General features: G+C 37.1%; 2 protein-coding genes across 4 annotated transcripts in view; both read right to left on the bottom strand.

Moving 5' to 3' along the window:
* LOC130558607 (NACHT, LRR and PYD domains-containing protein 14-like) overlaps positions 1–11,647 on the bottom strand; it is a 203,743-nt gene extending 192,096 nt beyond the window's left edge. For all 3 annotated transcript variants that reach the window (XM_057341115.1, XM_057341116.1, XM_057341117.1), the window contains exon 1: positions 11,638–11,647. The gene's annotated coding sequence lies outside the window, so the exon portion shown is untranslated. The remainder of the gene's footprint in view (positions 1–11,637) is intronic.
* On the bottom strand, positions 2,838–15,592 carry slc6a3 (solute carrier family 6 member 3). The gene is made up of 15 exons (XM_057341124.1): positions 15,295–15,592; positions 14,003–14,363; positions 13,051–13,182; positions 10,854–11,067; positions 10,454–10,592; positions 9,645–9,779; positions 8,829–8,932; positions 8,443–8,567; positions 7,462–7,574; positions 6,654–6,782; positions 6,389–6,488; positions 4,891–4,991; positions 4,608–4,775; positions 4,017–4,088; positions 2,838–3,660 (listed from the first exon to the last, which is right to left on the bottom strand). The coding sequence occupies exons 1-15, from the start codon at positions 15,355–15,357 to the stop codon at positions 3,637–3,639; spliced, it is 1,980 nt and encodes a 659-aa protein (XP_057197107.1). The 5' UTR covers positions 15,358–15,592; the 3' UTR covers positions 2,838–3,636.
* Between the last annotated feature and the right edge of the window lie 10,285 nt (positions 15,593–25,877).

Below are 25,877 nucleotides of genomic sequence, written 5' to 3'. Positions count from 1 at the left end.
TTTCAAAAATCATGTTTTTTCCCACCAAACAAAGGCATGTCCAAATGACGTCTTTTCTACATCATTGATGACGTAGAAGAGACGTCCCCTGAGGAGCCAGAATGAAAGTTTTTACAACGTCTTTTTATGACGTCTTCTGAACTTCTGATTTTGATGTTCTGGTGATCTCTATAATTCCATTGAATCAATATCACTTTTGCACCTGCAATTAATGTTGAAATGTATTAAACCACCATTATTGTGATCAGTGTTTGCTTTAGTTGGGCTCTTGACCGTTACATTTCACTTGTCGTTAGGTTTTCTTTGGCCATTGAAACAATGTGCTAAGATACATTTGTTGTGGCAAAGCAAACAAAGCTAAATGAATAATTAGTGTCTCATTTTGGAACCAAACTCTTCATATATTCCCACTAATAGGCAAATAGCCTAGTAATGATCCTAATATAAATCTGTTTGTGTATTAGAGGGTAGGTGCTGGGTGGTGCTCTTGTTTTTGTCCTTTGCAAATATGCTTTTAGATTCAACCACTGCAGCATGACATGAAATTACGGGTAATTGCTGTTGTTTATTGGTTATAGTAATAGCTGCGTTTACACCGTGTCCTTGTGTTGCCCAAAGTGCTTCGTAATTGGAGCTGTTTGACAACACGAGCGCTGAGACAACACTATCCAAGAGGACATTCAGCACACACAGGGAGGCTCATCTCAATACCTCAAAACTCCTGTTTAGCCTGCAGGTGACCCCTTCGGTAACCTGCTTACCACTGCGATGCCCAACCTACAGTAGATGTTTAACATCCAGTGTTTGTGTAGCTAATGTAATGACCCAATGTACAGATTCAATTAGTTTATTTTAGGTTAACACAAATAATTCTAGCAGTATAACCTGAACGAATTTGATAACACAACACATACATTTTCATTTAATTTCTCGTTGAGGCATAAAGGATGTTAAATAACGACTTTTAATAACACAAATCTGGTTTCAGGACTTCAATGGAGATTGTGCTTAACATTTGTGTTTCACAGAAGACAGTTGTAGTAAAAACAACACCACAAACATTAGTAAATGATACATTTTAGCAATGGATGTTTTGTGATATTTCAGTCACCGTCTGAAAATGACATCAAATTTAAATTCCTCAATTCAATTTCAAAGACCTTCAGTTTGACATCAATTTACTCCCAACTCCTCATTGAGCAGTGACTAACTTTGGCTCCTTATAACTATACTGTAAAGTTTCATGCAGTTGTGTTAAACATCAAGTAATAATTCATTTGTGACTGAGCTTCACCTGAACACATTTAGTCTTTATATCCATTTTATAGAAGTAGTTCTTAAAATCACACTCAAGCATACTGATTTGTTAAAAGTTTTGACGTGTTAAAGTATAGTGCATTATGGGGGGGGATTGAATTGTGTTTGAATTGTTTATGTGCTGCAGATGGTCACATTTGTGCCAATTTGTCCCATAAGTGTCAGCAGCTGCTGATCATCTGCAATCAATGACCGTTAGTTTGTCATTTTCATGTCTAAATCAGCTAATTTATTTACCTAATATGAAGTGTTGCCTGTTCAACACATCCTAAGCAATCAGACTTTCCATCTGTGCTCAGGTGTCTGTCTGAAGCCGGTCGTCATCAGCCAAGAAAGGCTTCTCAGATTGAGACTGCTGCACATAATGAACAGGCAGGATTCAGGAACACACCAGTCATCTTGAAAAAGGCCAAAACAATTATTTACCTATAAGGTCACAGAGGCCTCTGGTTTTACCTTTTATTAAGTGCTAGACGATTTGTTATGTAATAATTTGACCTTTCAGTCTGATGGTTTATTGACTGCCAAAATGTCTCAGAAAATGCGCTGGCTTGATAACAAGAGATCTTTATACTGTAGTTTCTGTAAAAATTAATTGAAAATATTATTTTAACATGCAAAGAAATATTAACGTGCGTGATTTTTCTTACTGTGGAATGTCAGAAAAGCAACACCTGGAATGTTTTGTAATAAATGCATATTTTATTCATTAATAGGTCTGTATATTATCTAGGCTTTAAACGGGATTCAGAACAAGTTGGGTTCAGGAGTTGTTAGTAGCCCACTGGTTGAATGGATAAGTATTGACCCAGTTTTTTATCCACAATGTTTGACTCTGTTAAATCAAGGTTTAAACAATCTCTTATTCTGTTATTCTGAGTACACTATGTAATCTTAAACAATATAGGCCTATACATTGCAACATCCTTATTATATAGCATATGAACTAAATTGACACTGTATATGGATTATATTTATAAACAGACAGGAACATTTAGATAAATGAAGGGCCCTGCTGTAGTCTGAGATGCTGAGATAATGTATGCTCCAGCCCTCCTGTGAGGACAATCATCTTTGGAGAATGGATGGACGGATATTCCTGACTGACTGAATTAATAATGTTGTCATGTTAGTTCCTGATTGATTCATTACTAAGACTATATAATCTGTAATCTTTGTGTTATCTGCTTGGACCTTATACTGTATATGGTAACACTTTACAACAATGTTGTATTTGTTATCATTATTAAATACATTAGTAAACATATATAGTTTTTTTTAGGATTTTTTAATGGATTAATCAGCATTAATGTTAGCTATTGTCAATACAATTATTCATGTTAGTTTGTGGTGTATTAACTTATGTTAACAGTTACAACATTAAATTTTAACTGATGTATCAGTACATGCTGAAATTAACATGAACTAGTAAAACGAATTATGTTTTCATATGACTTTCAGGAAAAGATCAAAATATTTCAAAATAAATAAAACTAGAAACATTTACATTTTTATTGACATATTTCAGCAGTTGACAAATTCCAGCAGGCACTCCAATAAATGCAGAGACTCCAATAAAGTACCATTAGAATATTCTTAATAAACTTTCATAAAATTAAAGCTGATAAATCAAGTGAATCAGTTGTGGATGACAACATTCAGTGATAGAAATCTCATCCACGAGTCTGCAAAAATATATACCTCACAAAAGTAACACACTGGTCTCAATGTTTGTTCTTCAAACATTGAGCAATTGCCCCAAAGCAAATTGAAATAACCTCATTACATAATGGCAACATGTCTGAAATCACAGGAGTTATTTTTGAGTCTTTTAGTTTGCACACTGTATATGACAGATATACAGTATATGACATGATTAACTGACACTGATTTGACTAAACTGTTCAACTGTAAATTATTTGCACTTGTCAGACACAAATAGAATAGATTTATTTTTGCAACAGCACTATTTACACATCTCTAAACTTGAAAGTATTTCTAAAGAATGACTTTGTACAGTTTTGACACTTCAATCACATTTATTAATAAGGCTCAGTTGTACTCTGATCACGAAAAAGTTGAAATCAACAGCAAATAAACAGTCAGTGTGGACAACATTGGCCATCATAACAGTCATCGTATATTGAGAGGAAAACTGATACCGACAAATGTCAACCACGTTGTGATCAAAGTCACGATACAGCCACACGTCCGATTATGCGAGAAAGAAACAACTAGTAATACGTTTTTTTTGGCGCAGACACACATCGCCCCTATGGAATAGAGTTTGTCTCCTGCCGTCTCAATAAAGAGGGCCGCTCAAACCACCAGCCAATGTTGAAGCTGTAAACAGACAGAAATCAGTTGCTTGCATTTACAGTAAATGCTGTTGTAGAATTATGCTGGTGCATTTCAAACATGCTGAGTATGTTTACAGACTGCACAAATATATCACTGAAGGGTCATGTGAAGTTTTGCCCTTATCGGGAGAAATCGGTCAGGCTAGAACAATCCTGCCCTATCTGAGGATCGCACTGTCCTGAAATCGCATTTATTTGTGATAACGCTGCAGTTAAATGTCATGTTTAGCATAATTAAAAGTTCACCCATAAAATTTATGTAATCTGCCTATTCTGACTGTGCACATGAAACAACTGTCTGCTTTTTGCCATCCATGATTATGTGAGGTAACGTCTTACCGTGAACTGCCGGACCTCTCCACGCTCAACCAAGTGATGTTCAGTCTCTGGAGTTATGGCATATGCCACTTTCTACAAAGATAATATACAGCTTTACTTTAATATATGCTATACTATACAATTGGGTCAAAAGTTTAGGGTCACTTGACTGAAATGTTTTTAATGATCATAATCACATTTTAATATAGAGGCGTATACTTATATGTTTGAGATGTCATTACTGTTAAAAATGCCTAAAATATAACATAATTTGATTTATTCTGAGTTGTCTTTAGTCACAACTCAAACTTATATTTGTGTTATTCAATCATATTGATTAGTTTTCTGTTTTTCTAAAATGTAAAAGAAATATAAACAAATAATGCCTAAGTGACCCAAACCGTCGAACAGTAATTTACACAGAAGTGCTTTGTTTCGAAAGAATTATATGCAAATGCAAGTTTAATTAATGTAGGTACATCACAAAAAACAAATTACGTATGCATTATAATTTCGTGATAAATGTTTCTTCCCAGACACTGTAAATAAATTACCTTTGTAATTCATCAGTTCAGTCTTATATTAGGTTGAAAACGACTGAGGGATACTTACGTCACAACAGCTTCCAGGCAAAGTGCAGAACTTGTAGATGGCATAGAGAGGCACCATGATCATGGACGATATGGACAGACACCAGCCAATCATGTTAGCCCACGTGGGGAAATAATAAGAGCCGTATTTTGGAGGGTTGAAAGTTGCAAAACTGACAACAACCATGAACTGAAAAAAGAAAGAGAAACAAGTAGCACTATTTAATGAGATCAATGAGGGACTATAAGTGGAATAGTAGTTATTCATTGTGTTGGTGACAGAGGAAGTGTAATGGCAATTGTACCAAGAGAAAACAAGGGCTAACAAACTTCCAGCACAGTCTCCAGTACAGACCGGGTCTCTGTCCAATCATCTCCTCGATATCATCACTAAAGCGATCCACACCTACACACACACAGGATGGTAAACTTCAACACATATTTTTTAAGATTTCTTGAATTTTGCAATATGTTTTGCAAACATTTTGTCTGTTGATCTTGTTTAGCACAAATGTGTTTGAGCAATAGAGGATCTTAACCTCTGCCTTGACCCAAAGATTACAAACTTCAAAGCTGTGTCATTTGTGAAGTGAAGTAGATGGTAAATGATTATTGCTTGTTACAAACAGAAATCCTAGATTGTGATATCAAATCCCGTTTCTTAGATTTGCTCATAAGACATTGTTCAGAGGAAGGACACGCCTCAAATTCAGCCATGCTTTACTGACAAAAACATCCCTTTAATTGATGACAGTGTATTGGAAGCAAACATCATCGGTGGCTTCAGTGTGGAGCAAATATCTTTCTCTCTGAGTCTTCCTGCCTGCAGGGCTTTGATCAAGAGTTGCTGTATAAATGCAGACTGATTGCTCAACAGAAAGAGCAGAGCTGTGTCACAAGATGAGGGCCAAAGGCGCAGGTGTTGTCAATTAAAGGAGCTTTCCTAAAGGCCACTGCAGCCTCAAGCTAGACTGTCTTTCCCTGGCTGAGAGCCTGAAGCCTGCGACCCAGTTCTCTAAGGAAGCAGGGCTGTGATCGTTGCTCTCCCAGTGATGAACTCTCAGTTAGCTGGAGTCACTCTGAAGTTCAGGTCTTCAACTGAACTCAATAATCGTTCATTGCCTCAGGTATGTTTGAAAAGTTCACATTCCTGTGACCAGTGGCTGGTTTGAAAAAGGCAGAGAAATTGATTTTTGAGGACAAACTCAATGTGGAAATTATTAAAAGACTTGAGGATGTTCAAAAAAAGATTTTTAGAGGTAATTTTTGGGCTGTCATGTTTTTTTTTAGATCATGAAACGCAAATTCTATTATCAAATTTGAGGCCTGAACTCAACATTTTGTAGTGCCTGGTTACACTTTTTTGTTTTTTATAAAATTAGTGGAAATTAGCAATTTTGCTAATTAAAAAATTTAGAAATTTAAATTTTACGTTTTTTTATAGTGTAGACAAATATCTTAAAGATAATATGTCTGAATTTTGTATGTTACATTTTTTCCTATCCCAACGTGAAAAAAATACATTCTTGAAAAGAAAAATGTTTCTTACGTCACTGATGTGAATTGTGAATTTATTCACTCAGTATTGCAGACAGTGTAAAATGGCAAAAACAATTTAAGAGTGAACTATTCAATGCTCTACAGAATATGGATCCACAAGCTCAAGAATTCGACCGTATATCAGAACTCTAATAAAACACGGTCAGCCATGAGCACAACTGCCGGCATTCTGTCTGATAGCCCATCACCACTCTAATGTCACATCAGCTTCTCTGGACATGTAATAATAGGAACCACCCTCACCATAGAACCAGGCGATACCAATGGCCTCAATCAACACTCCAAAGAGAATCGATGTTCCTGCAGCAAAGTGGTCCAACAAGGTAAACACGTAGATGCCCCCCTGGAGGGGGAGGGGGGTGAGAGCAACAGACAGACAGAGAAAGAAATCAAGATGAACAGAAATGTGTCACAGCTTTGATATGTTGTTATCACAGACTCTTTAGTCATTGAGAGGTGTAGCAAAAGAAAAGATAATTTGGTAAGCTGAACGGAGGGGTTTTCTCACGTTTGTCACACAGATGAGTGAGATAAGGAATGTGGAAACAACAACGAAGAGTGTGAAGAGCTCCCGATGTTTGTGCAGGAACTTGAATTCATCTATGAGTCCCGTAATGACAGATTCCATCCCTCCCATCTGAAAAACAGTGTTTCATTCTCGTTACTTTACTAGGACTTATCATCTGGGAAAAATTCAATCCTTCCTAACACTTATTAATATTTTAAATGAATATTTAACAAGCAAAAGAATTGTTAAATTGAGGTAAGCTAAATAGGAATAGAGTTGTGTATCATATGCATAGAATAGAAAGTTAATTCCATGGATTCTGTTTATATCATCTAAAGGTAACATATGAAATTAAAAGAGCAGAGGTCCTAAAACAAAACCCTGTTGGACACCACAAGAAATGGCAGAGGTGTTTGGAAACTTTTTTCCAAAGCAGCCAAAAGCAATCTATTCATCAAGTGTGATTTAAAACATTTCAAAACTGCATGTGAAAGCTTTACAGTGAATGAGAATACATTCTGAAGCAGTGGTTCTCAAACCCAGTCACTAGAGGACCCTCCTCATCAGTATACATTTTGGACTTTTTTCTAATCAAATACAACTATTTCAACACATCAGCTCGTTATACAAGTTATCCAAGAGCTAACATATCTGTCCTGTGATACATCCAAACTGGGCAGTGTTGAGGATAACAGATAACCACTCTGTTCTCTGTACACTAGATCAAGCCATTTTATAGGATGTAAATAGATCACAGGGCTTTATTAGCTAGTTGGTTTGGTTTATCAATGTTGCCAAAGGGACTCACAGCACTGTCGATTCCTAACGTGAGCAACATGATGAAAAAGATAACAGCCCACACTGAGGAGCCTGGGAGTGTAGCAATGGCTTCTGGGTAAATTATGAACACCAGACCAGGACCTGGGGAGAAGCAGGTTATAATTTGTTTAGGGCATAACAGAGCAAGACTATACTATTGTATACAGCAATTTACCTAAACAAGCTGAATAAAACAGTCTAAAATAAGACTACATAAGACCACTAGTGTCATGAAAAGGTGCACAACTCTATAAGCAGGTTTTCAGATTTCTTCCATTGGTTGACCAAATTAATAGTCCTGTCCTAAATTAATGCTATTGGACCGAACTAGTGTTGCTGCATAATATAGGCAGCATATTATTATTTATTTATATTTTTGATGAAGTGCTTGTTATTCAATTCCACTTAATTCAGTTGTTTATGCAAATGACATGTATATTTTAAAGCAGTCAATGTAAACAACAATCTAACAGAAATAAAGCATGAATGTTACTGACAATCAGACAAATCTGTATGTTTTAGTTCTATTGACATTCTTCAACTCACACATGTTGATTTTCCTCTCAAAAAGACAAGACATAATTCTCTGTCTCCAGACAGTTTATGTGATTATGACTGCACAATGAACACCATATTTAAATTAAATCAATATGATATTGTTGTGAATTTGATTTGTTTGTTCTAGACCATGGAACATAATCTCAAAATCAAAAGTAAGAGAAACATCTTTTGCATTATTATTTAAATTGCAAAGATGTAATATTTAACATTATTTGTTATATTTAATTGTCAGTAACTTTAACAGCAACTGTGCATTACAAAATGTGCATAGTTGCCATTAAGAGTTTGTCAAAAAAGCTGCATTTAAAGTTTTCATTTTAAGATATTTCTTTGCCAAGATATATGATGATAGCCTGCTATAGGATTCAGCAATCAGAGGAACAGATACACAAGAGAAACACTCACTCACCATCAGTGGCGACTTTATCAAGGGCAACATTGTGTTTTTGTGACATATAACCCAAGAAGGAGAATATGACAAATCCAGAAAAGAAGCTGGTCAGAGAGTTAATGGAGCTGGTTATGATCGCATCTCTATAAAAAAAGAACACATTTGAGCAAGAACTCTCATTGGCTCCCTCAATTTCCTTAATTTATATCTGATATTGAACTGATGGGACAGTTTATATAAAAATGCAAAAAGCTTTTGTGCAAAGCATCAAAGGAATTTTAATTTAGCAATACCGGGTATGACCAAATGTTCGCTTTTGTGTGTGCGCCCCCTCGAAATCCTGGCATGTATGTTTGTGTTATCAGTTCAATATGACTCCAGTCTCATGGTTTGGGTTTGCTCACCTATAACAGTTGTTGCTGAATTTGTTGTAGCTGGAGAAAGCGATTAGCACACCAAACCCCACACCCAGAGAAAAACAGATCTGTGTGGCTGCCTCGATCCAGACCTGCGACAAAAACGGCCCCGGCCAGCCGCACAAAAGGGGCCGCACAACAGCTATCATTATAGATAATTGCAGGAAACTCATTGAACAGAAAGATGAAAGACACTTGTGAATACAGGGTAATTTTGCAAATTGCTGCTGCACACATGTGTCTAATCTAATTCTGAAATTGCTGCTTTGAGGTCTCCTTGCCAAGTGGCCCTCTGGGAATGGATCGTAGATCCTAGAAAAACTTATTTAAGGCTTAGTAACTTAACCTGGCATTTGTGATGAGCGATTCTTAAAAGCTATTTAAGAGATTGATAGGTAAATATACACAAGGTAGCTTTTCTCTCTGGTTCTCCAAGAGCAGAGCAACATGCGAATGAAACCTGATGACCAAATGCTGAGACTTCTGTTTGCCTTTCTTCAGTTCAAAAAAGCTTACTGAATTTCCACGTGTGCTTAACTGAGACATCCAGGTGTCTGTGTATACAGATGTAAACAGGTGCGCATGTGGGTGTTTAGAAAATGAGAAGATTTGGTGTAGCAGTATATGTGTCTGGGGGTTAATCATCTCCAAATGTCATGAATTTTAAATAACCGTTCATATCCGGAACAAGAAGAACTACAATATCTCACTTTTAATTCTTTTATTTTAGCAATTTGGCTTAGTGTTAAAGTAATTTTAAAGAAGCAACATGTACGGGGACACCAGATAAATGTTTGTGTGTACCTGAGCATCATACAGGCGGAGGAAGTCCACACTCAGGTAAGCTTTAATGCCATCGATGGCTCCAGGCAGAGTCACACCACGCAAGAGCAGAACGGTTAAAACAACATAGGGCATCGTGGCTGTGATCCACACAACCTGCGCACACACACACACACATGCATGTATGAGGCATGAACAAAACACAACTGACTGAAGCTTTATACTTTAAATTAGCGATGCACCGGTATATCGGCCAATAATCGGTATAGGTATCGGTTGCTATTGGCTCTGTATATAGAAAATGCCAGGAAACTACCAGATTGATGTTCAGCGTAAATCGTCACTATATGAATGAATAACATTCAGAAAGTCAAGAAATATTAATTTAATCTTCAGAAACGGTATCGGCAGATAGCACTCGAAATAATCGGTATCGGTGCATCTCTACTTTAAATGTTACTGTATGTTGTTAAATCTCATTTGTTTTACTTAACCGAGCATGTCTATCATTGGCTAATATTTTGTGGCCTGCTGAAATGCGGTTACCTTGGTGTTCAATGTTGGTTGTTCTTAGTAGATTTATATATGACTGCAAGTGTAAAGAATTGTATCTATCTCTGTTTATCATCCACCAGGTGAAAATCTTTTGTCTGGTCACTTAGCACAGAACTAGCCACATAATTTAAGTTATCACATGTCTTTTGCACAAACAGTTAGAGATGAGCTCCATGCTGAAGTTTAACGTTCTCAAGTGATAATCCTCTACTGACAATCCATCACTAATAATAGCCTTCTGTCATACATTGAGTTATTTCTAAGAGAGGTCAAACCTTTCCTGATGTCTTCACTCCCTTCCACAGACTGAAGTAAAGGACCACGATGACCACAGCCAGGCATGCAGTGAGCTGCCAGCGGGGAAGACCCAGGTCATCTATACCAGTGCTTTCATGAAGATGCAGGACCCCTCGCCTAAGAGTGGAAGAATTACATGTTATATCATATAACATTGTTATTCAACTCATGTAACCCAATATACATCATCATATGGTTATTCAACTCCGTTCCTGGAGCATAACTTTCCAGCAAAGTTTGGCTCCAACCAGACTCATGCTGTTGAAACTTTCATTGCATGGACACAAAACGACCGAGATATTTTTCAAAATATCATACAGGTTATAAACGACAAGTGTGAATAAAATGATGACAGAATTATCGACCATTTGGACATACTCGAAGTACTCCAGTGCAGGCGTCGCCTTGTGCGTGTCGTTGAGCAGGGTGTCATTGAGGTCCGAGCAGTTGGGACTGTTCCAGGTGTTGTTACAGTGGATCCAGGGCAGTTCACCGGAGAAAGAGGAGAACAGGTAAAACAGAGCCCAGGCGATGATAACGTTGTAGTAGAATCCCACATACAACGAGATCAGGATGACGGTGAAGCCCACGCCTGAGAAAATAGTTTCAAACCAGCAAGTCGAACAAGTTTAATGTTGTAAATAAAGTTAATAAGATCCTTAAAGGAATAATTCACTCAGGCTTGAGTCTGATGGACACCAAATGCCATTGGAGCTTTTGTTATATCATGTCACATAAGCAAACCCATCACACTATTCTGAAAATTGGGAATAGGAAAAAACATTTCAGAGCTGCAGAGGAAAGTGTTCAATAAAAACTCGTTTCAAAAAAATGTTTGTCTGATCTTAATACAAGCCTATCATATTGCATTAGATAACTAAATTTGGAAAATGTCCTCATTTAAAAAAGTGAAACATACTCAACCATGATCTTTATGAAAAGAACTGCAAGGAAATTTTGGGTTAACCGCTGGGTTAATGAACCCAGAACATGGTTTCTACAACATAGGTTCATTGGCAACTTATTTTTTTTAACTGAATGATAGCATATTCAGAGATTTGTTCTCCACACTTTTCTTTACGGTGACATTTTTATCATTATTGAAATTTAAAAAGACCCCAATTAAATCTTGGACTATTATGTGTGTATATAGTTGAGAAAACCACTTTTGTTTGCAAGAGATGACTGTAGACAGCCATCCACAAGCAGAAGGAAGTGTGATTTTGACTGTGTAGCTCCATTTCACGTCACTGAAATTACAGTGCAACTATCAGCCAAACAAAATGATTGAGAACGTTTAACATTTATAATCACTAAACACAATCACAAGTCAACAGAAGTGCTTCAGGGTCTCTGCACAGGAACTCAAGATGATAAAGTAAGTTTTCTCCCTGGCTAACAGCAACACGTGCCAGCAAACCCCTGTGGTTCTTAAAACAGAGTTCTTTGTCTCAAAGCAAACAGCAGGATTCTCCTATCATATATTATCAGCACATGTGTGATTCCCAGCCCCTCTCAGGGCATCGATCCTGAGGAAGCAAACATGTTGATCAGTGATAATTACAGTAATCTCTCGCTGAGTGCCAGGCTTACGGAGAGCCAAGCTTGTGATTAAAATGTCCGTCTCCTTCTCTCTTCCTCTGCGACGTGCTTGACAGCCCATTTCGGACACGAAAAACAGGCGTCTTTGCCACATGGAGGGAAACAGATGATGGCTTTGTCAGTGTACCAGAACTTAAGAGTGTATTTAGAGTGAGGCTTTGGGGTCAAGTGGCCATAGAATGAAGTGCTTGCGTTGAATTAGGAGTACATTTATGATTTAGGGTTTTATGACTAAGTTGGAAATTTTATTGAGCCTCTGACATATTTTAGGAGTTGGGGTTTTGTTAGACAGAATTTTTGTTCCAGGATTATGTGTGATAATGCACTCTAAAAAAAAGCCGTAAAAATAGGGCACAATATACTGTATTAATATGAAGGAATTTTCCGTGTTCATTTTTACAGTTGTTTTACCTGTATTTTACATTTTGCACTGCATTCATTTGCATTTTAGCATTAATGGAAATGTCCGTAAAATAAAGGAAAATGTACTGGTAATTTTCTGCCAGTACTTTATCTGTTTTTTTACGGGATTTTTTTTTACAGTGTGTGTTAATTCAGAAACACACACTATTTGGCAAAATCGTGGTCCCAATATGTAACCTATAGAAACAACGTATGTAAAAAACAGCAGAGAGTTGGCATCGGTCCACCATTATGATTTGATACCAGTGAAGTGACAAAATGTGCTTGCCACCACGAGCCGAGCTCTGCCAGACAAATTTCATACTAAAAGCCAATTTTACTGTCTTCCATTTCACTGCAGATGATTTCAGCAAGAGATAAACAATACCTGTCTATTGTCAGACTGAATGTTTGTCCGGATGAGCTCGTTTAGGGGACAAAAACGGCTTTTGCCTCAAGAGCTGGTAAATACATCTTTTAAATAACAAACATTCAACGTGTAACAAACATGCTGAATACGAATACATGCAAGATATATGAAATAACGTTATTGAAATAAGAGTTTTATTACCTTTAAAGATAGGACAGATCTTCCAGACTCCCGCTGCTCCTTCACGGTTATACTGACCCAGTGCTAACTCCATATAGAACAGCGGCATTCCAGCTATCACCATGAAGAAGATATATGGGACCAGAAAGGCGCCTGACAAACAAAACCACAACAGAAGCAAATTTACAACACTGGTCAAATTTGTGGACACACATTCTTATTCTTTATTGCTATATTCAATGTTCTTGTGGAATTAAGAAATGCATGTCAGTATAGGACCAAAAATGTTATATGTTTAACTACTTAAATTCTTCAAAAGATTTACCACAAAACAAGATTGAATGGTTTGAAGATTATAAGAAACATACATTTAGGTATACGTGTCAAAATTTGGTTATTATAGACTTATACTGTATCAAAATCCCGTAAAAAAAAACAGAAAATACATTTTTGTAAATTTGGAGTCTTTTTCTGTACTTTTACAGTTTTTTACCGTATTTCACGAAAAAAAACTTCTAAGAAACAGAAATTTTCTGGAGGCTGGGGTATACACTTATAAACTTATACAATTCTGTATAAGTACAGTTTTTACATCATATGTAAAAAAAATCTGTAAAAAACAGATTCTTTTACGCTGAGATATCAAACTATTGGTTTGTTATGGCTTTATGGACTGCCTAACATTGTGCTTTACTATATATCTCCTGATTTAACACACACAGACGCACACACATGAACAGGCTCTCCGATTAAACTGTAAATGACTGCTTTCACAGAAAAATCCATCTTGTACATCTGGGTTTAATCAATTTATTCCATTCAGAACATTGGTAATAATACAAAATCTCATCTTCGATCTTACTTTAAATTTTTTTCAGAGAAAATAACCAACAATAGAAAACTTGCACATAACTGAAAATCAACAATATCAACATGTTCAACACGTTTTCATACAGTACATATGTTCCCTCACCTCCTCCATTTTTGTAACACAGATAGGGAAACCTCCAAACGTTGGCAAGATCCACAGCGAACCCAATCACAGAAAGCAGGAAGTCAATCTTTTTACCCCAGGTCTCCCTCTCCTCTCCCGAGGGGTGGGTTTGACCCTTGGGGCTGATCAGGTTGGAGGTGGTGAACTGCACTCCATTCTGCTCCTTCACTAAGATCAGCTCCACCTCCTTGGGACCAGTGGTGCTGGAGGGTTTGACGGGGGCGATGGCTGATGACATGTGTGTGACTGGTAGTCTGCCTTTTAGCATGGGTCGACGGGCAGGGCCGAATGAAGGCAGAGGATGGAGAGAGGACCTACAGGTGTACTTACAAAAGCCTCTCTGACAGGATGAGGGGATGAGAGAGGAGTGTTGGACAGAGAAGAGGGAGATGGAGGGAGGAGCAATTCAGCCATGTTGATAACGGAGTGACCAAATCCACGATCAACATGGAACGGACACTCGACACTACGCTTCACAAAAATATCTAGATCCAATACCAGTATACAATTTTCAACCAGTCTGTGAGCAACCTGAAGGTTGTTTGTGGACAGATGCAGATATAAGGATTTAAAAATATAAAATATGGACAATCATTTTTAATTTTTTTTATTTAATTGAATGTATATTTATAGTTAAGGTTTATAAAAGGTCTAAATGTCTATTAAAGTAATGGAATAAAAAGTTATAATAAAGAGATAAAATGTAGCTTTTTAAAATTGGGGGTTCGTGGATCTGTAAAGTTAGAAAATCACGGTAGATCAACAATTGACCAATGTTTATCCCTCCGTACAAAAATGTATTTATCACATAAAAAATAAGATTCACTATATCTCATTAAACATTTTGTCTAAATTGGAATATTATGAATATATACTACAAGAATATCATCCTGAATTACATTAGGTTCACTTACACTTATTTTTTAGACTCAGGAACAAAAAGTGCACATTTAAACATTTTACAGTGTACCTGATTAAAAACTTTATCAGCTAATCGGTTTTAATCCTATTGCGTATCAAGAATGTAGTAAACAATATTATGAGACTAATGCAAATATTGAAAATATTTACAAATATATAAAAAAACAGAAAAAATAAGGAAAAGACAGAGAGACAAATTCTACCAAAGGTAATAACCTTTTGGACTGTAAAAAATATATTTTTACTCCAATACCAGGTAGCAAAACCCAACCAGAAAGTAAAAAAAATAGTTTTACATTTAAAATATCAGCCAATCATGCAGTAAAAATAAAAAAAACAGTAAAACCTACCTGCAAGCTGGTGTAAAATACTTCTCTGCAAAAAATCCTCTTAACACTCCATGCATTGATCATCCTTGTCAATTTGGGAGATAATTTTAGCCATTATTGTCAATGTAAAATAAAACTGTAATTAAAAAAAAGTCAGTAAAGAGGCAAGAGACAGCTGTGAGTGTGTGGATGGTCTTTCTCCTACACTGGGCAGAAGCAGACACAGTTCCACTGACCACAGGGGGGTCTAGAGATGTCTGTGGGATATCCAGAAATTTGAAAGACAAGTACCTTCCCATATCTCCTCCCACCTCCCTTTCTCTCTCTCACCTCCTCATTTGCCTCCCTCCCTCTTCCTTCATTTATCTTTATCTTATCCTCTTTTGACATAATCAGATCATATATGACATTTTCTTGTATCACATAAGTGTGATGCAGGACATTATAACACACACAAAAAAAAAAACAGGAGAAACTATCGACATATTAATATATTGGACACATTTATTGTAATGTTTTACATGTTCATAATATTTTTTGTCTCTGATTATTTTCGTTTATAAATGTGAATAGATGTTAAAGGCTTTGTAAAATCTTTATTCTTTTTGTGAATTTTTTTGCTTGATTGTGGGGATTTTATAATTCAGAGCATTTATCTTGGCCTGAGGCTCGAAATTAATCATTTGAAGTCGACATCTGTTAACGGAGACAACTGTTTGGCTCAAGCGCAGCATATAACAGATCAAAAAGAGGGTTATTTTACCCTTTTCACAGATTTGACAAATCCACCACCCATTATGGTTCCAGAAAAAGGAAAATCTTGAGACGTGCTTGTAACACTGGCGCTTATGATGATAAGAACACAAGCCTAGCACAGTGTAAGAATGTTTTTACTAGATATATGTAAATCACATACAGTACTCACCCATTCATACTGGCCAAGTGAAACCATACAGTGTAAAACATACAAGAACATGTGCATTATCTTCCCAAATCCTTTTAAGACTATTTTATTCATTTTTTGCAAAACCATTTTTTTTACTTTATACTTGTAATGGAATACATTTACCAGCAAAACACAATTTAAAAAAAAAATGTAAAAAATGGAACAACAGTAACATATAAACAACGTTTATATTGTGACACATGCACCTGGTAATTCAGATGCCAACGTGCTTTTTGAACAAATATTATTATGATTTGTGGCCGTCTGGGTTAATTCAATAATTGACACCTATTGGATTTCCATTTCCAGCATCAGCACAATAAAGCAAATTAGAAGTTCTGATGGGAATGTTTTGCTTATAAGATTTCACATTTAAAACCAAATTGATCCCCATTCTACATGCTACTTATGTTGGTGTCAAGAAGAACATTAAAAATTACATTAAAACCATTACAAATATTATGCTTGTTTATGCCGAAACAAAGTATAATTCAAATCCTGGCAGAAAGGCCTACTCTTCAGTCCAATTTAACAATTGCGAGGTTCACGGGAAAGAACAGTCACAGCCCAGATGTCTTTTGTAGACTTTATGCTGTCATAGAAGCAAACAATGTGGAAATTCCACAGAAATACAGTCATTGCAAGACTCACCGATTTTAAACAATCCTCCATGAAGCTGGACACCTGAATGGCTCCAATTAATAGAGCATTTCATTTGTGATTAGAGATGACTGAACACAAGGATGCAGAGTTAAAAGCTCTGTGTTTTCAATCTGTGTATTCTTTTACTATTCAGTACGGTCAATCATGCATGTACTGTATGTGACCCTGGACTACAAAACCAGTCATAAGGGTAAATTTGTTTGTATTTTTGTATATTTGGCTGAGATACAATTCTTTTTAAAATCTGGAATCTGAAGGTGCAAAAAAATTAAAATATTGAGAAAATCACCTTTAAAGTTGTCTCGTGGCAGAGTTAAAGTTTATGGGGTGGCCAGGGGGTAGCCAAGGCTACTTCAGGGGGTCCACAGACCATGACAGAAAATTAGTGACCTGGCATCGAATTAATATAAATAAATCCAAGGATTGCTGATTAGAGGTACAAGTGATAATTTACTTCCCAAAGTTCCTCAATCCAAATGTGACAAATGTATATAAAACAATTGCACAACATAATGAGATTAATGCCATTCAAAATATATGTAGCTGAAATAAATGATAAAATATAAATGATGAAAATGTTGAAAAGTGATTATGAATAATCATGCTGATTATTACCCTTGATGTTGTAATCTTGATTATTGCTTTCAGAATACATGAAAACGTTTTGCACGCTAAAAAGCAAGCTTGAGGAGTGTTTATGAATAATTGTATTGCTCTTTCTGCGCTTTTATCAAACTGCACACTGTTTCTCTAAGGAACTTACAAAAATCTTAACAGTTAATCAAACGGGAAACACATTGAAAACAATCAAAGAACATTCAACATCATTAAAACACTCAATGGCTTCAGGTCATACATGAAAGAGTCCCGCTACTCTAAACAATGAATCTCTTTCTCACATCGTATCTCTACGCGCTTGTTCATGAGCGCACTTCAACATTCACTGTTGAATCATATAAACCCCTCTGATTGGCCAGTATATTCATAATAAACTGTGGTTTGCTGTAATGCTCAAAGCTGTAGCAGAGCTAAATGCAACGTTGTCATCGACATCTTCACCTAATCTTATTTCAATTGCGACCGTCGTAGTTAGTTTTTATCACGCAGGGGCGTTTTTTCTCTTTTATCTTGAATTTGGAGGGCATTGACATTTTTTCCAAAGCCTATGTTAATTTATGACCCTGATGTAAACAATGTATGTTGGAAACCGATCGATCTTACCTAATAAATTATCTCTTAGTGGAGCTTACGTTAACTTACACAATGACAAGGTTGTTGAGGAATCCTGAAACCCAAGGCTAAGTGAAACTTAAAATACGATGCTTCCTTCTTGTGTATCTCTAAAGTTTGTATAAAAGACATCTGCTTAGAATGTTAAAAGAAATAGGGGATCTCTCCTACTGTGTTTACATTTATCTAAGGTTAGAAACGTTGGGGAAACTTTACATTTATGCCAAATACCGTATGAAGGTGTAATGTTAGAAATGGTAGGGGAGAGCGGGGATGGTTGTAACATGGATCAGTTGTAACACTTCCAACCTCTCCAATCAGGAACTAGTTACAAATCACCTGATTCACTTCACACATGCTTAGTTTAGTCCTTATTCCACGTGTGAGAAGGTAGGGCCCTGTGGCAGACACAACAGATGTTAGAGGAGAAAAACTTAATTTCAGGTAAGACAGTACATTTTTTACTTAACTTGCTATTGTGATGGCAATGCCTGATTTGTAGTTAAACTAATCAAAGTTAAATTAGGTTATTTGTGTGTCTGTGTAGATTTATTTCATACAAGTTGTTGATGCTAATGAGTTAGCTTTTAGCTGTAAGGTGAGCTAATTCATGTCTACAAGACTATGGGTCAGTTGTAACAACAAGACTCAACACACAAACACAAAAAATGTTCAAGTGTTCATGTTTAATTTTAATTTGGTCATTACTATGACAGAGTAACAAACTTACAGACACACCCACATGAATGTTAGCTATTCAGTTTTATAAGGATGATGCTAATGTAACACACACTCACCCACACAAATAGTGTTAAATTGTTGAAGCTAATGCACATTTGCACGTTTTATTTAGCTTTGTCACACCCACACACACCCACACACGCACGCACGCACACACACACATACACACACACTGGTTATACTGAAAAGTCAATAAAAAGCTTTAATATCCATTTTTTGTCATAATCCTTATTACATTTTGTTACATATCACCTATTCTAATGTTACATTTTACCCCAGGGTGTTACAACTAACCCAGACTATGGGGTGAATTGTAACATTTCACTCCTTGTGTTTGAAACTAAACCATGCTTTTTTTGTTTGTGCTGCAAAGATAACAACTATGTCATTTAATAGCTGACATTTGAAACTACTTTGATTTGCATTTTGAATGCACTGTCTTAAAAAAACTCCAAGATGCAGACTGAAATGTAAAAAATGTTACAACCATGCCCGGTCTCCCCTATGGTTCAACAAAAACAACTTACCCGAGCCGATTCGAGTCTGATATGAAATGGCTAGCAAACTTTGTTTCAATATTACATTTATTTCAGCGAAGTTCCATACGATTAGATGAGCTGCTATGGAAAATCCACCCACAGTGACCTTAAATATCTCTACACAAACAGCTTAAACACAAACATGAACTATGTTCTGCTTGTAACATCTTATTTTTGACTTGCGCATCTACTGTTAATCTTTTCAGGGGATTTAGCTTTTTAATGCATTCCCTATGTTCCTTATGTCTAGACTGAAGTAAATTGTTTCAGTCTTAAAATGAGCAAAATCTCCTTTTTTTGTTTTGTATTTAACCTGAAGGTTCTGCTTCGTGCTAAATTCTCCTCAGCTTCAGGAAGTGTATTAACAAAGAACAGAAGAGATGCACATTTCGCTATTGGAACACTTGCATACGTTTTTTCCAAGTATATCCTATAACCAAAAAAATCACGAAATATTTGCATCCCTTTGGTTATTTAAAGGGAGGCCAGGTGGCTGGAGGTCCATTTGTTGTTGATTGTCAATTTATTTTGGTATTCAAGCACACAGGCTACAGGATGTAGGTGTATCCTGTTGTAATAATGTGGTAACAGTGGCCCTGAAGCAATTACTTTTCAGATTTTTACAGAATTTAATGCATGTCAGCTAGCCGGTGAGCAAACATATTTTTTTACTACTGTTTGTTTAGTCAAATGTAAATGTCAATACGTGTCATCTTTGCTCCCACAGGTAAGGCTAATGGCCCATGTTATACAGCTCGCTCCTCAGACCTGTGACGGTATCAGACAAACCCAGTACAGAAGACTTTGACAGGACCTGCCACTAAATACTGACCACCTGGGCAAACAAACAACCCCGATGACCATCCGACGTTGTCGGAGATGTATCTCAGTCATTCCTGGGCAGCTAAGTTTTCTCTGCGTCGCTTAGAGATATTCTGTCTTTTAATAATGATGTATAAACACAACCTGCTAAACGTGCCACAGACTCGAAACCCCGAAACAGAAGGAATCGCTGGTCTGACTTAGGAAACTTCTGCAGACAGACACTGAATTTGACAAATATGCATAACATATTATATTTCGTACAACACATGCATTGTATATCTGGGTGCATAATAGCTGGAACATCGTTTTTTTTGCTCATTTTTGCTGTTTTTGATTTCTCATGTCTGTTGTCCATCCAGTTATCTCATAGCTATACTTTGCCACCTACGTCTGTAGTGTTTTGTAGTTTTAATGCATTCCACGCCTGTGCAGTCACAAGCAGGAGCAGTTTTTTTGATTACTTGATTTTCAGTTTTTTTTTCAGGTCAAAGACGTAAGCTGTCATGTTTACAACGATTGCAATAAGAATTTATAACGATCGACTAAACGCTTAATTCTTAAAAGTATGCAAAGATCACGGCATAAACACGTTGTTGCTGTTAACTTTTGACATGTTCGTGAATGTATACCGGTCTATTACTGCAGGGACATTTTCACGCCTCTAAACATGATGCGGCACAAAACAAAATGTGATTGGTTGCTTTACCTGTCAGTCATAAGGCGAGACTAGGAAACAAGTTTGTTTTAAAGGGCTCATCGGATAAGCACTTTCAACAAGTTGGTATGGTTTATTAGGGTCTTCATGAAATGTCTGTAACATATTTTGCTTAAAAACACCCAATGGCTATGTAAACAAAACCCTTTTTGCCTTATCAAAGTGTTTAAGTGTATGTCTCTTTAAATGATAATGAGTTATTGTGCACCCCACCCCCCTTCCGTCAGGTGTTCTGTCAATTTATGCTACCCTGTCGAATATTGCTACCTCCATACAAAACAGGACTAGCCCCTCCCCCAACCCAACCCTTACACCTAAATTACCCCTCCCCCAAACCAATCACAACACAAGGGTATCAAAATTCATTGGGTAGCATAAATCGACACAACACACGTGTAGCACTGCCAAGGCAGTCGTTTGGAATGAAGCTGATGAAGTAGTTCAATAACAGGTAAAGCCAGACAAAAATCAAGTATAAACCATTGTCTCCATGGGGTCCTCCTCATTAGCACTGTACCTTGTGTGGTGCACTATAAATAGACTGATGTCTTCACAACGGACATTTCAGCAGTTGAAGCACATCCTTGTTTTCTTCATGTATCAAGGTGATGTGGTTGAGATGGATTGAATGGAGTGAAGATGGACCAATGGTAAACTGAGGAGACTAGATGATACTATTTCATCATTTGATGATCTCCAGCAGTGAATTAGCAGGACTTAGCAAAAGGTGAACTAGCGACTTCACTCTTGACAGTTACAGTACATATCAAGTGGTTGGCGTTTTGCATGGGATCTCGTTCAAGATACAACTAGGCAATGTTAGAACAGAATAAAATCTGTTCAAGGGTGAACTGCAGGAATGGAGGAATTGCAGTAAATGCAAATCACAACTCCCTTCATTCCCCATCCTGTTTAAAGAGCGACAGGAATGAGCTTGATAATAATATTAGACTTCAAATATACTGTAAAGAGGGTCGCAAGGGATGCGTTGCGCCGTGTTGCATCCCATCTAAGACAGCTGTATAACACCACGGACACGTAGCTTACATTTAAGCCCAGTTCAGCCAGCCAGCATCTTTGTCGTTGTGTGTCACTTGTCTCTTGCTATGATATCGTTAGAAGGCGTTCCTAGCTTTGATTGTCCTATTAACAGCTTGAACAAACCATCCAGTAACTGACGGATGACGTGAGCTCCACTGCTTAAATCCTATTGGTAGTCGCTCGCGAAAGTTGCTTATCATTTGCATAACGTTGAACAGTTCTCAACTTTTGTCGCTTGACTCCCGTCGCTGGACACGCCCACTTCCTGTCACCAACGGTCACTGTCGCCTGTTCTCTATTGACATGAATGAGATCGTGTCGATCTGCCGCTGCTAGTCGCTAGCGATCTGAACGGGCCGTTATCTGCGAGCTCAAGTTCAAAGTGTACTCCTGATGCAAGTGGGACCAATTTTAACTTAGCCTATTTTTATGTTATTTTTATTAAACAATATGTTTATTTGAACGTTATTTAATGAATAGGCTCTATATCATGTTGGTAAGTCCGTTATTATTGTTTTGTGTCTGCAATTAATGTGGTAGAATTGAGTGAAAAATAAGGCTTTTTGTATTAATGCACTACTTTGTTCCGTTATTCCCAAACAGATAAATATATCTTGCACAGGGTTGTCCAGTGCAATATGTCACACGTGCTACGAAAAAATGGCCCGTGCAAAGAACAATTCAACTAGTGTAGCACACGTGCAATAGGTTTGTCATGTGCTGATGTACTGATGAGAGAAATTTTATTTTGAAGGTGAACTTACCGTGGCCGAGAAGTGCAAAACAAAACAACAAGTTGCAAAACTCAAAACAAATCTAAAAGCAAAATAAAAAATCCAAAATCAAAATGACAAATCTGAAAACGCAATATCAAATCTAAAAACAGAATAGCAAATCTTAAAACACAACAACAATTCGGGAAACAAAATAAGTCCACAACTTTAATAACAAAATGTGGCTTTTGAACCTTAATCAATGAATATGCACAGTATCACATATGCATGTCCTTTCTTAAGCCCATTGCACATTGAGTCCGAAATTTACGTCCGAAATTTACGCACGTTAAAAAATAAATACGACCTCACGTTGTGTCAATCACATTTACACACTGCCTCCGATATTTTCGTCCGTCATAAAAAAATTCGTAGGACGAACGTAGGAATCGTTTTCAACGGTGTTTTGGCTATTCAGAGCCACCGTACAAGCGAGCGCCAAACTTCAAGATGGCGTCTGAGTTAATTTACTTCGTCTCCCAGCACAAAGCACTTTATGACAAACAAAGTAAGGAATACAAAGACGTTGAATATAAAGAGAGAGTGTGGCAGATGATTGCCGAACAGCTTGGAAAACAAGACGGTATGTACTGATTTCAAAACAAAGGATCAAAAGTGCTCAAAGTAGGTAAACAATAGCTTGTTGCTAATGACATTCATCCATTTGTACCAATAATTTATGAATTCAGTTGGGAGCATTCTTGGGCTTTTAATAGAATGTAATAATTTGCCTTGTTTTGTGTAATGTTAGTTGAAGAAGTGAAGAAAACGTGGCGTAACCTGTGGGACACATATGTCCGCTACAGGAAAGAGGGAAAGGTCAGAAGTGGACAGGGGGCCAGCAAAAAAAAGAAGTGGATACATATGGACGCGATGTCCTTCTTGCAAAATTCCTTGGCAAGGAGAAGGTAATGTTAGCCTATAGAAATGCACCATAGAGAGACGACCCTTGCAGAGTGCCTGCAATGATTGTAGCCTATCATTTCATATCTCAGATTGCTTACTTTCAACAGGTCAGATGGTAATATCCAAGTGGATGAGGAGGAGGAGGAGGAGAATGGAATAGGGGAAGATGCGAGAACGCAGATAGAGAAGGAGAGCGACAGTGTAGAGATGGAGGCAGAGGGCGATGCCAGCACAACTCCTTTAGGTAGCTGTGGTGCCAAACGCAAGAAGACACAGGCAGAGAGTGAGGACAGCCTAGCATGGTACTGTCAATGGAGAGAAGCAAGGGATGAAAGCAGAGCTAAAGAGAGAGAGGCAGAGCGACAGCAGGGTCAGGCCTTGCAAAATGATGAGGTTTCCACTTTTGTCAACAGCTTGGCCCCCTGCATGAGGAGACTTGCCCCAGATAGACTGTCCTATCTAAAAATCAAAATGCAGGAATTGGTTCATGATGTTTCCTTTCGAGGGGTTTATTATCAGCAGCTTTCCCAGGGTCCAAACTTCAGTTCTCTGTGATTATATTGTTTTTGTACATGTTACAATGTTTTCACAATCATTTAAGATAATCTGTTTTAATGTCATTTTTATTACTAATGCGCTAAAGAGGTTAATGTCAAATTCCTGTTTAATGTTATTAATAATTTATTATTTAAGTGTATCATTTATACACATTTGGACTGTTTACATGAATTCAGGTTCTGCTTTTCTGGACAGCAAGTTCTTTTGAATGCAGAATAAACAAGAAATTAGTCATTCATTGGTCTTGTGTTGCTTTTCTTTATATGTTTATCATATAAATATTGTATAACAATACTTAAGGTAATATAAATAAAATAACTACAATAATGCAAATATTACCAAAATAATGCATATTGTATGAACAAAATATAACAATGTATAAATTATATACAACGTTGTTTTACACTTTGCATATAACAGTTTGTGGTTCCGTGTTGTATTGAATTGAATAATAAGATAATGATAGTTGTAATAATAATGTTAACTCATTGTATATTTGGTTTTGTTTACAATATATAACAGCTAATAACTAAATTGTGTGTGTTTGTGTATATATTTGTCCATTTAATCTGAAGAAGACCACCAATTTCCACAATCAAACTGATCCTGAATAGGGCTGGCAGTATGTTTAAGGTATGGAGACAAGAGTTTAATTGGCATTTCAAATTGTTGCATCAAACTGTTCAGGACTGTGCTGGACACCTCAGTCAAGCATAATGTCTGAGCTGGCTCATTGTCTAGTCGGGCATGCAGTGCTTATGCACTGTGTGTGTGTCAAAAAGGTGTAAAGGGCTGTCAAACGATTAATCACATCCAGAATACAAGTTAGTGTTCACATAATATATGTCTGTGTACTGTGCTTATTAATTTTGTATTTATATTTACCATTCATTTAAATTATAAATAAACATGATCTATTATTACTATTATTTTTATTTTGTATCATTATATATAAAATTATTATGCACAGTACACACAAACTTTTATTCTGGATGCGATTAATCATTCGACAGCCCTAAAGCACACACAGTAATAGTGTACACAATACATGAACACAGGTCAGACATTATGTACAAATGAGGTCTATACAATAACTGTGTGTCCACAGCGCACACGGTTGTACTGCCAAGGTACCTCGCCAGCAGCTGAGACAAAATATTTTCTAAATGTGTCTCTAATGTGGAGAGCCTCTTCAGATGCGCGGTTGCACCTTGGCCTCTGGAACTCCTCCAAGCACGCATTGCCAGCATTGTCGAAGTCAAAACTGTCAACCTGGCTGACTTGTCCCACTACTTCATGGCGCAGGTAGTTGCTTAAGATGCATGTTGCTTTGATGATGTTGTCTGCCAGGTCAGGGTTAACCTCCATTGGCCTTTTGTAAACCCTGAATCTTTGTGTCAGAATGCCAAACGCGTTTTCTGAGATCCGTCGTGCTCTTGACAGGCGGAGGTTGAAGATGCGCTTGTCTTCTTGAAGGCGCTTTCCACCGTAGGGTCGGAGCAGATATGGCTTCATGGGAAAGGCCTCATCTGCCACGATAACATGGTTGACCTTTCCCAATTCGGGTGCAGATGGGAGCTCTAATGGGGCTGGAACATTCAGGGTGCCACGATGGAGGGCCCGTCCCAGCGCAGAATCTGCGAATATGCCTCCATCGCTGTTCCCAC

This window comes from Triplophysa rosa, linkage group LG8 (assembly GCF_024868665.1).
Source record: "Triplophysa rosa linkage group LG8, Trosa_1v2, whole genome shotgun sequence".
Taxonomy (NCBI): domain Eukaryota; kingdom Metazoa; phylum Chordata; class Actinopteri; order Cypriniformes; family Nemacheilidae; genus Triplophysa; species Triplophysa rosa.
The sequence above is the reverse complement of the archived record's forward strand: the minus strand, read 5'-3'. Positions and strand labels throughout refer to the sequence as shown.

Coding starts and splice junctions, on each gene's coding strand:
- slc6a3 (XM_057341124.1), bottom strand. CDS start 15,357: ATGATCAATGCATGGAGTGTTAAGAGGATTTTTTGCAGAGAAGTATTT. Junction 8,933..9,644: donor TCCGCCTGTATGATGCTCAG/GTACACACAAAC, acceptor TTTTTGTCGCAG/GTCTGGATCGAGGCAGCCAC. Junction 4,776..4,890: donor TTAGCCCTTGTTTTCTCTTG/GTACAATTGCCA, acceptor TTCTTTTTTCAG/TTCATGGTTGTTGTCAGTTT.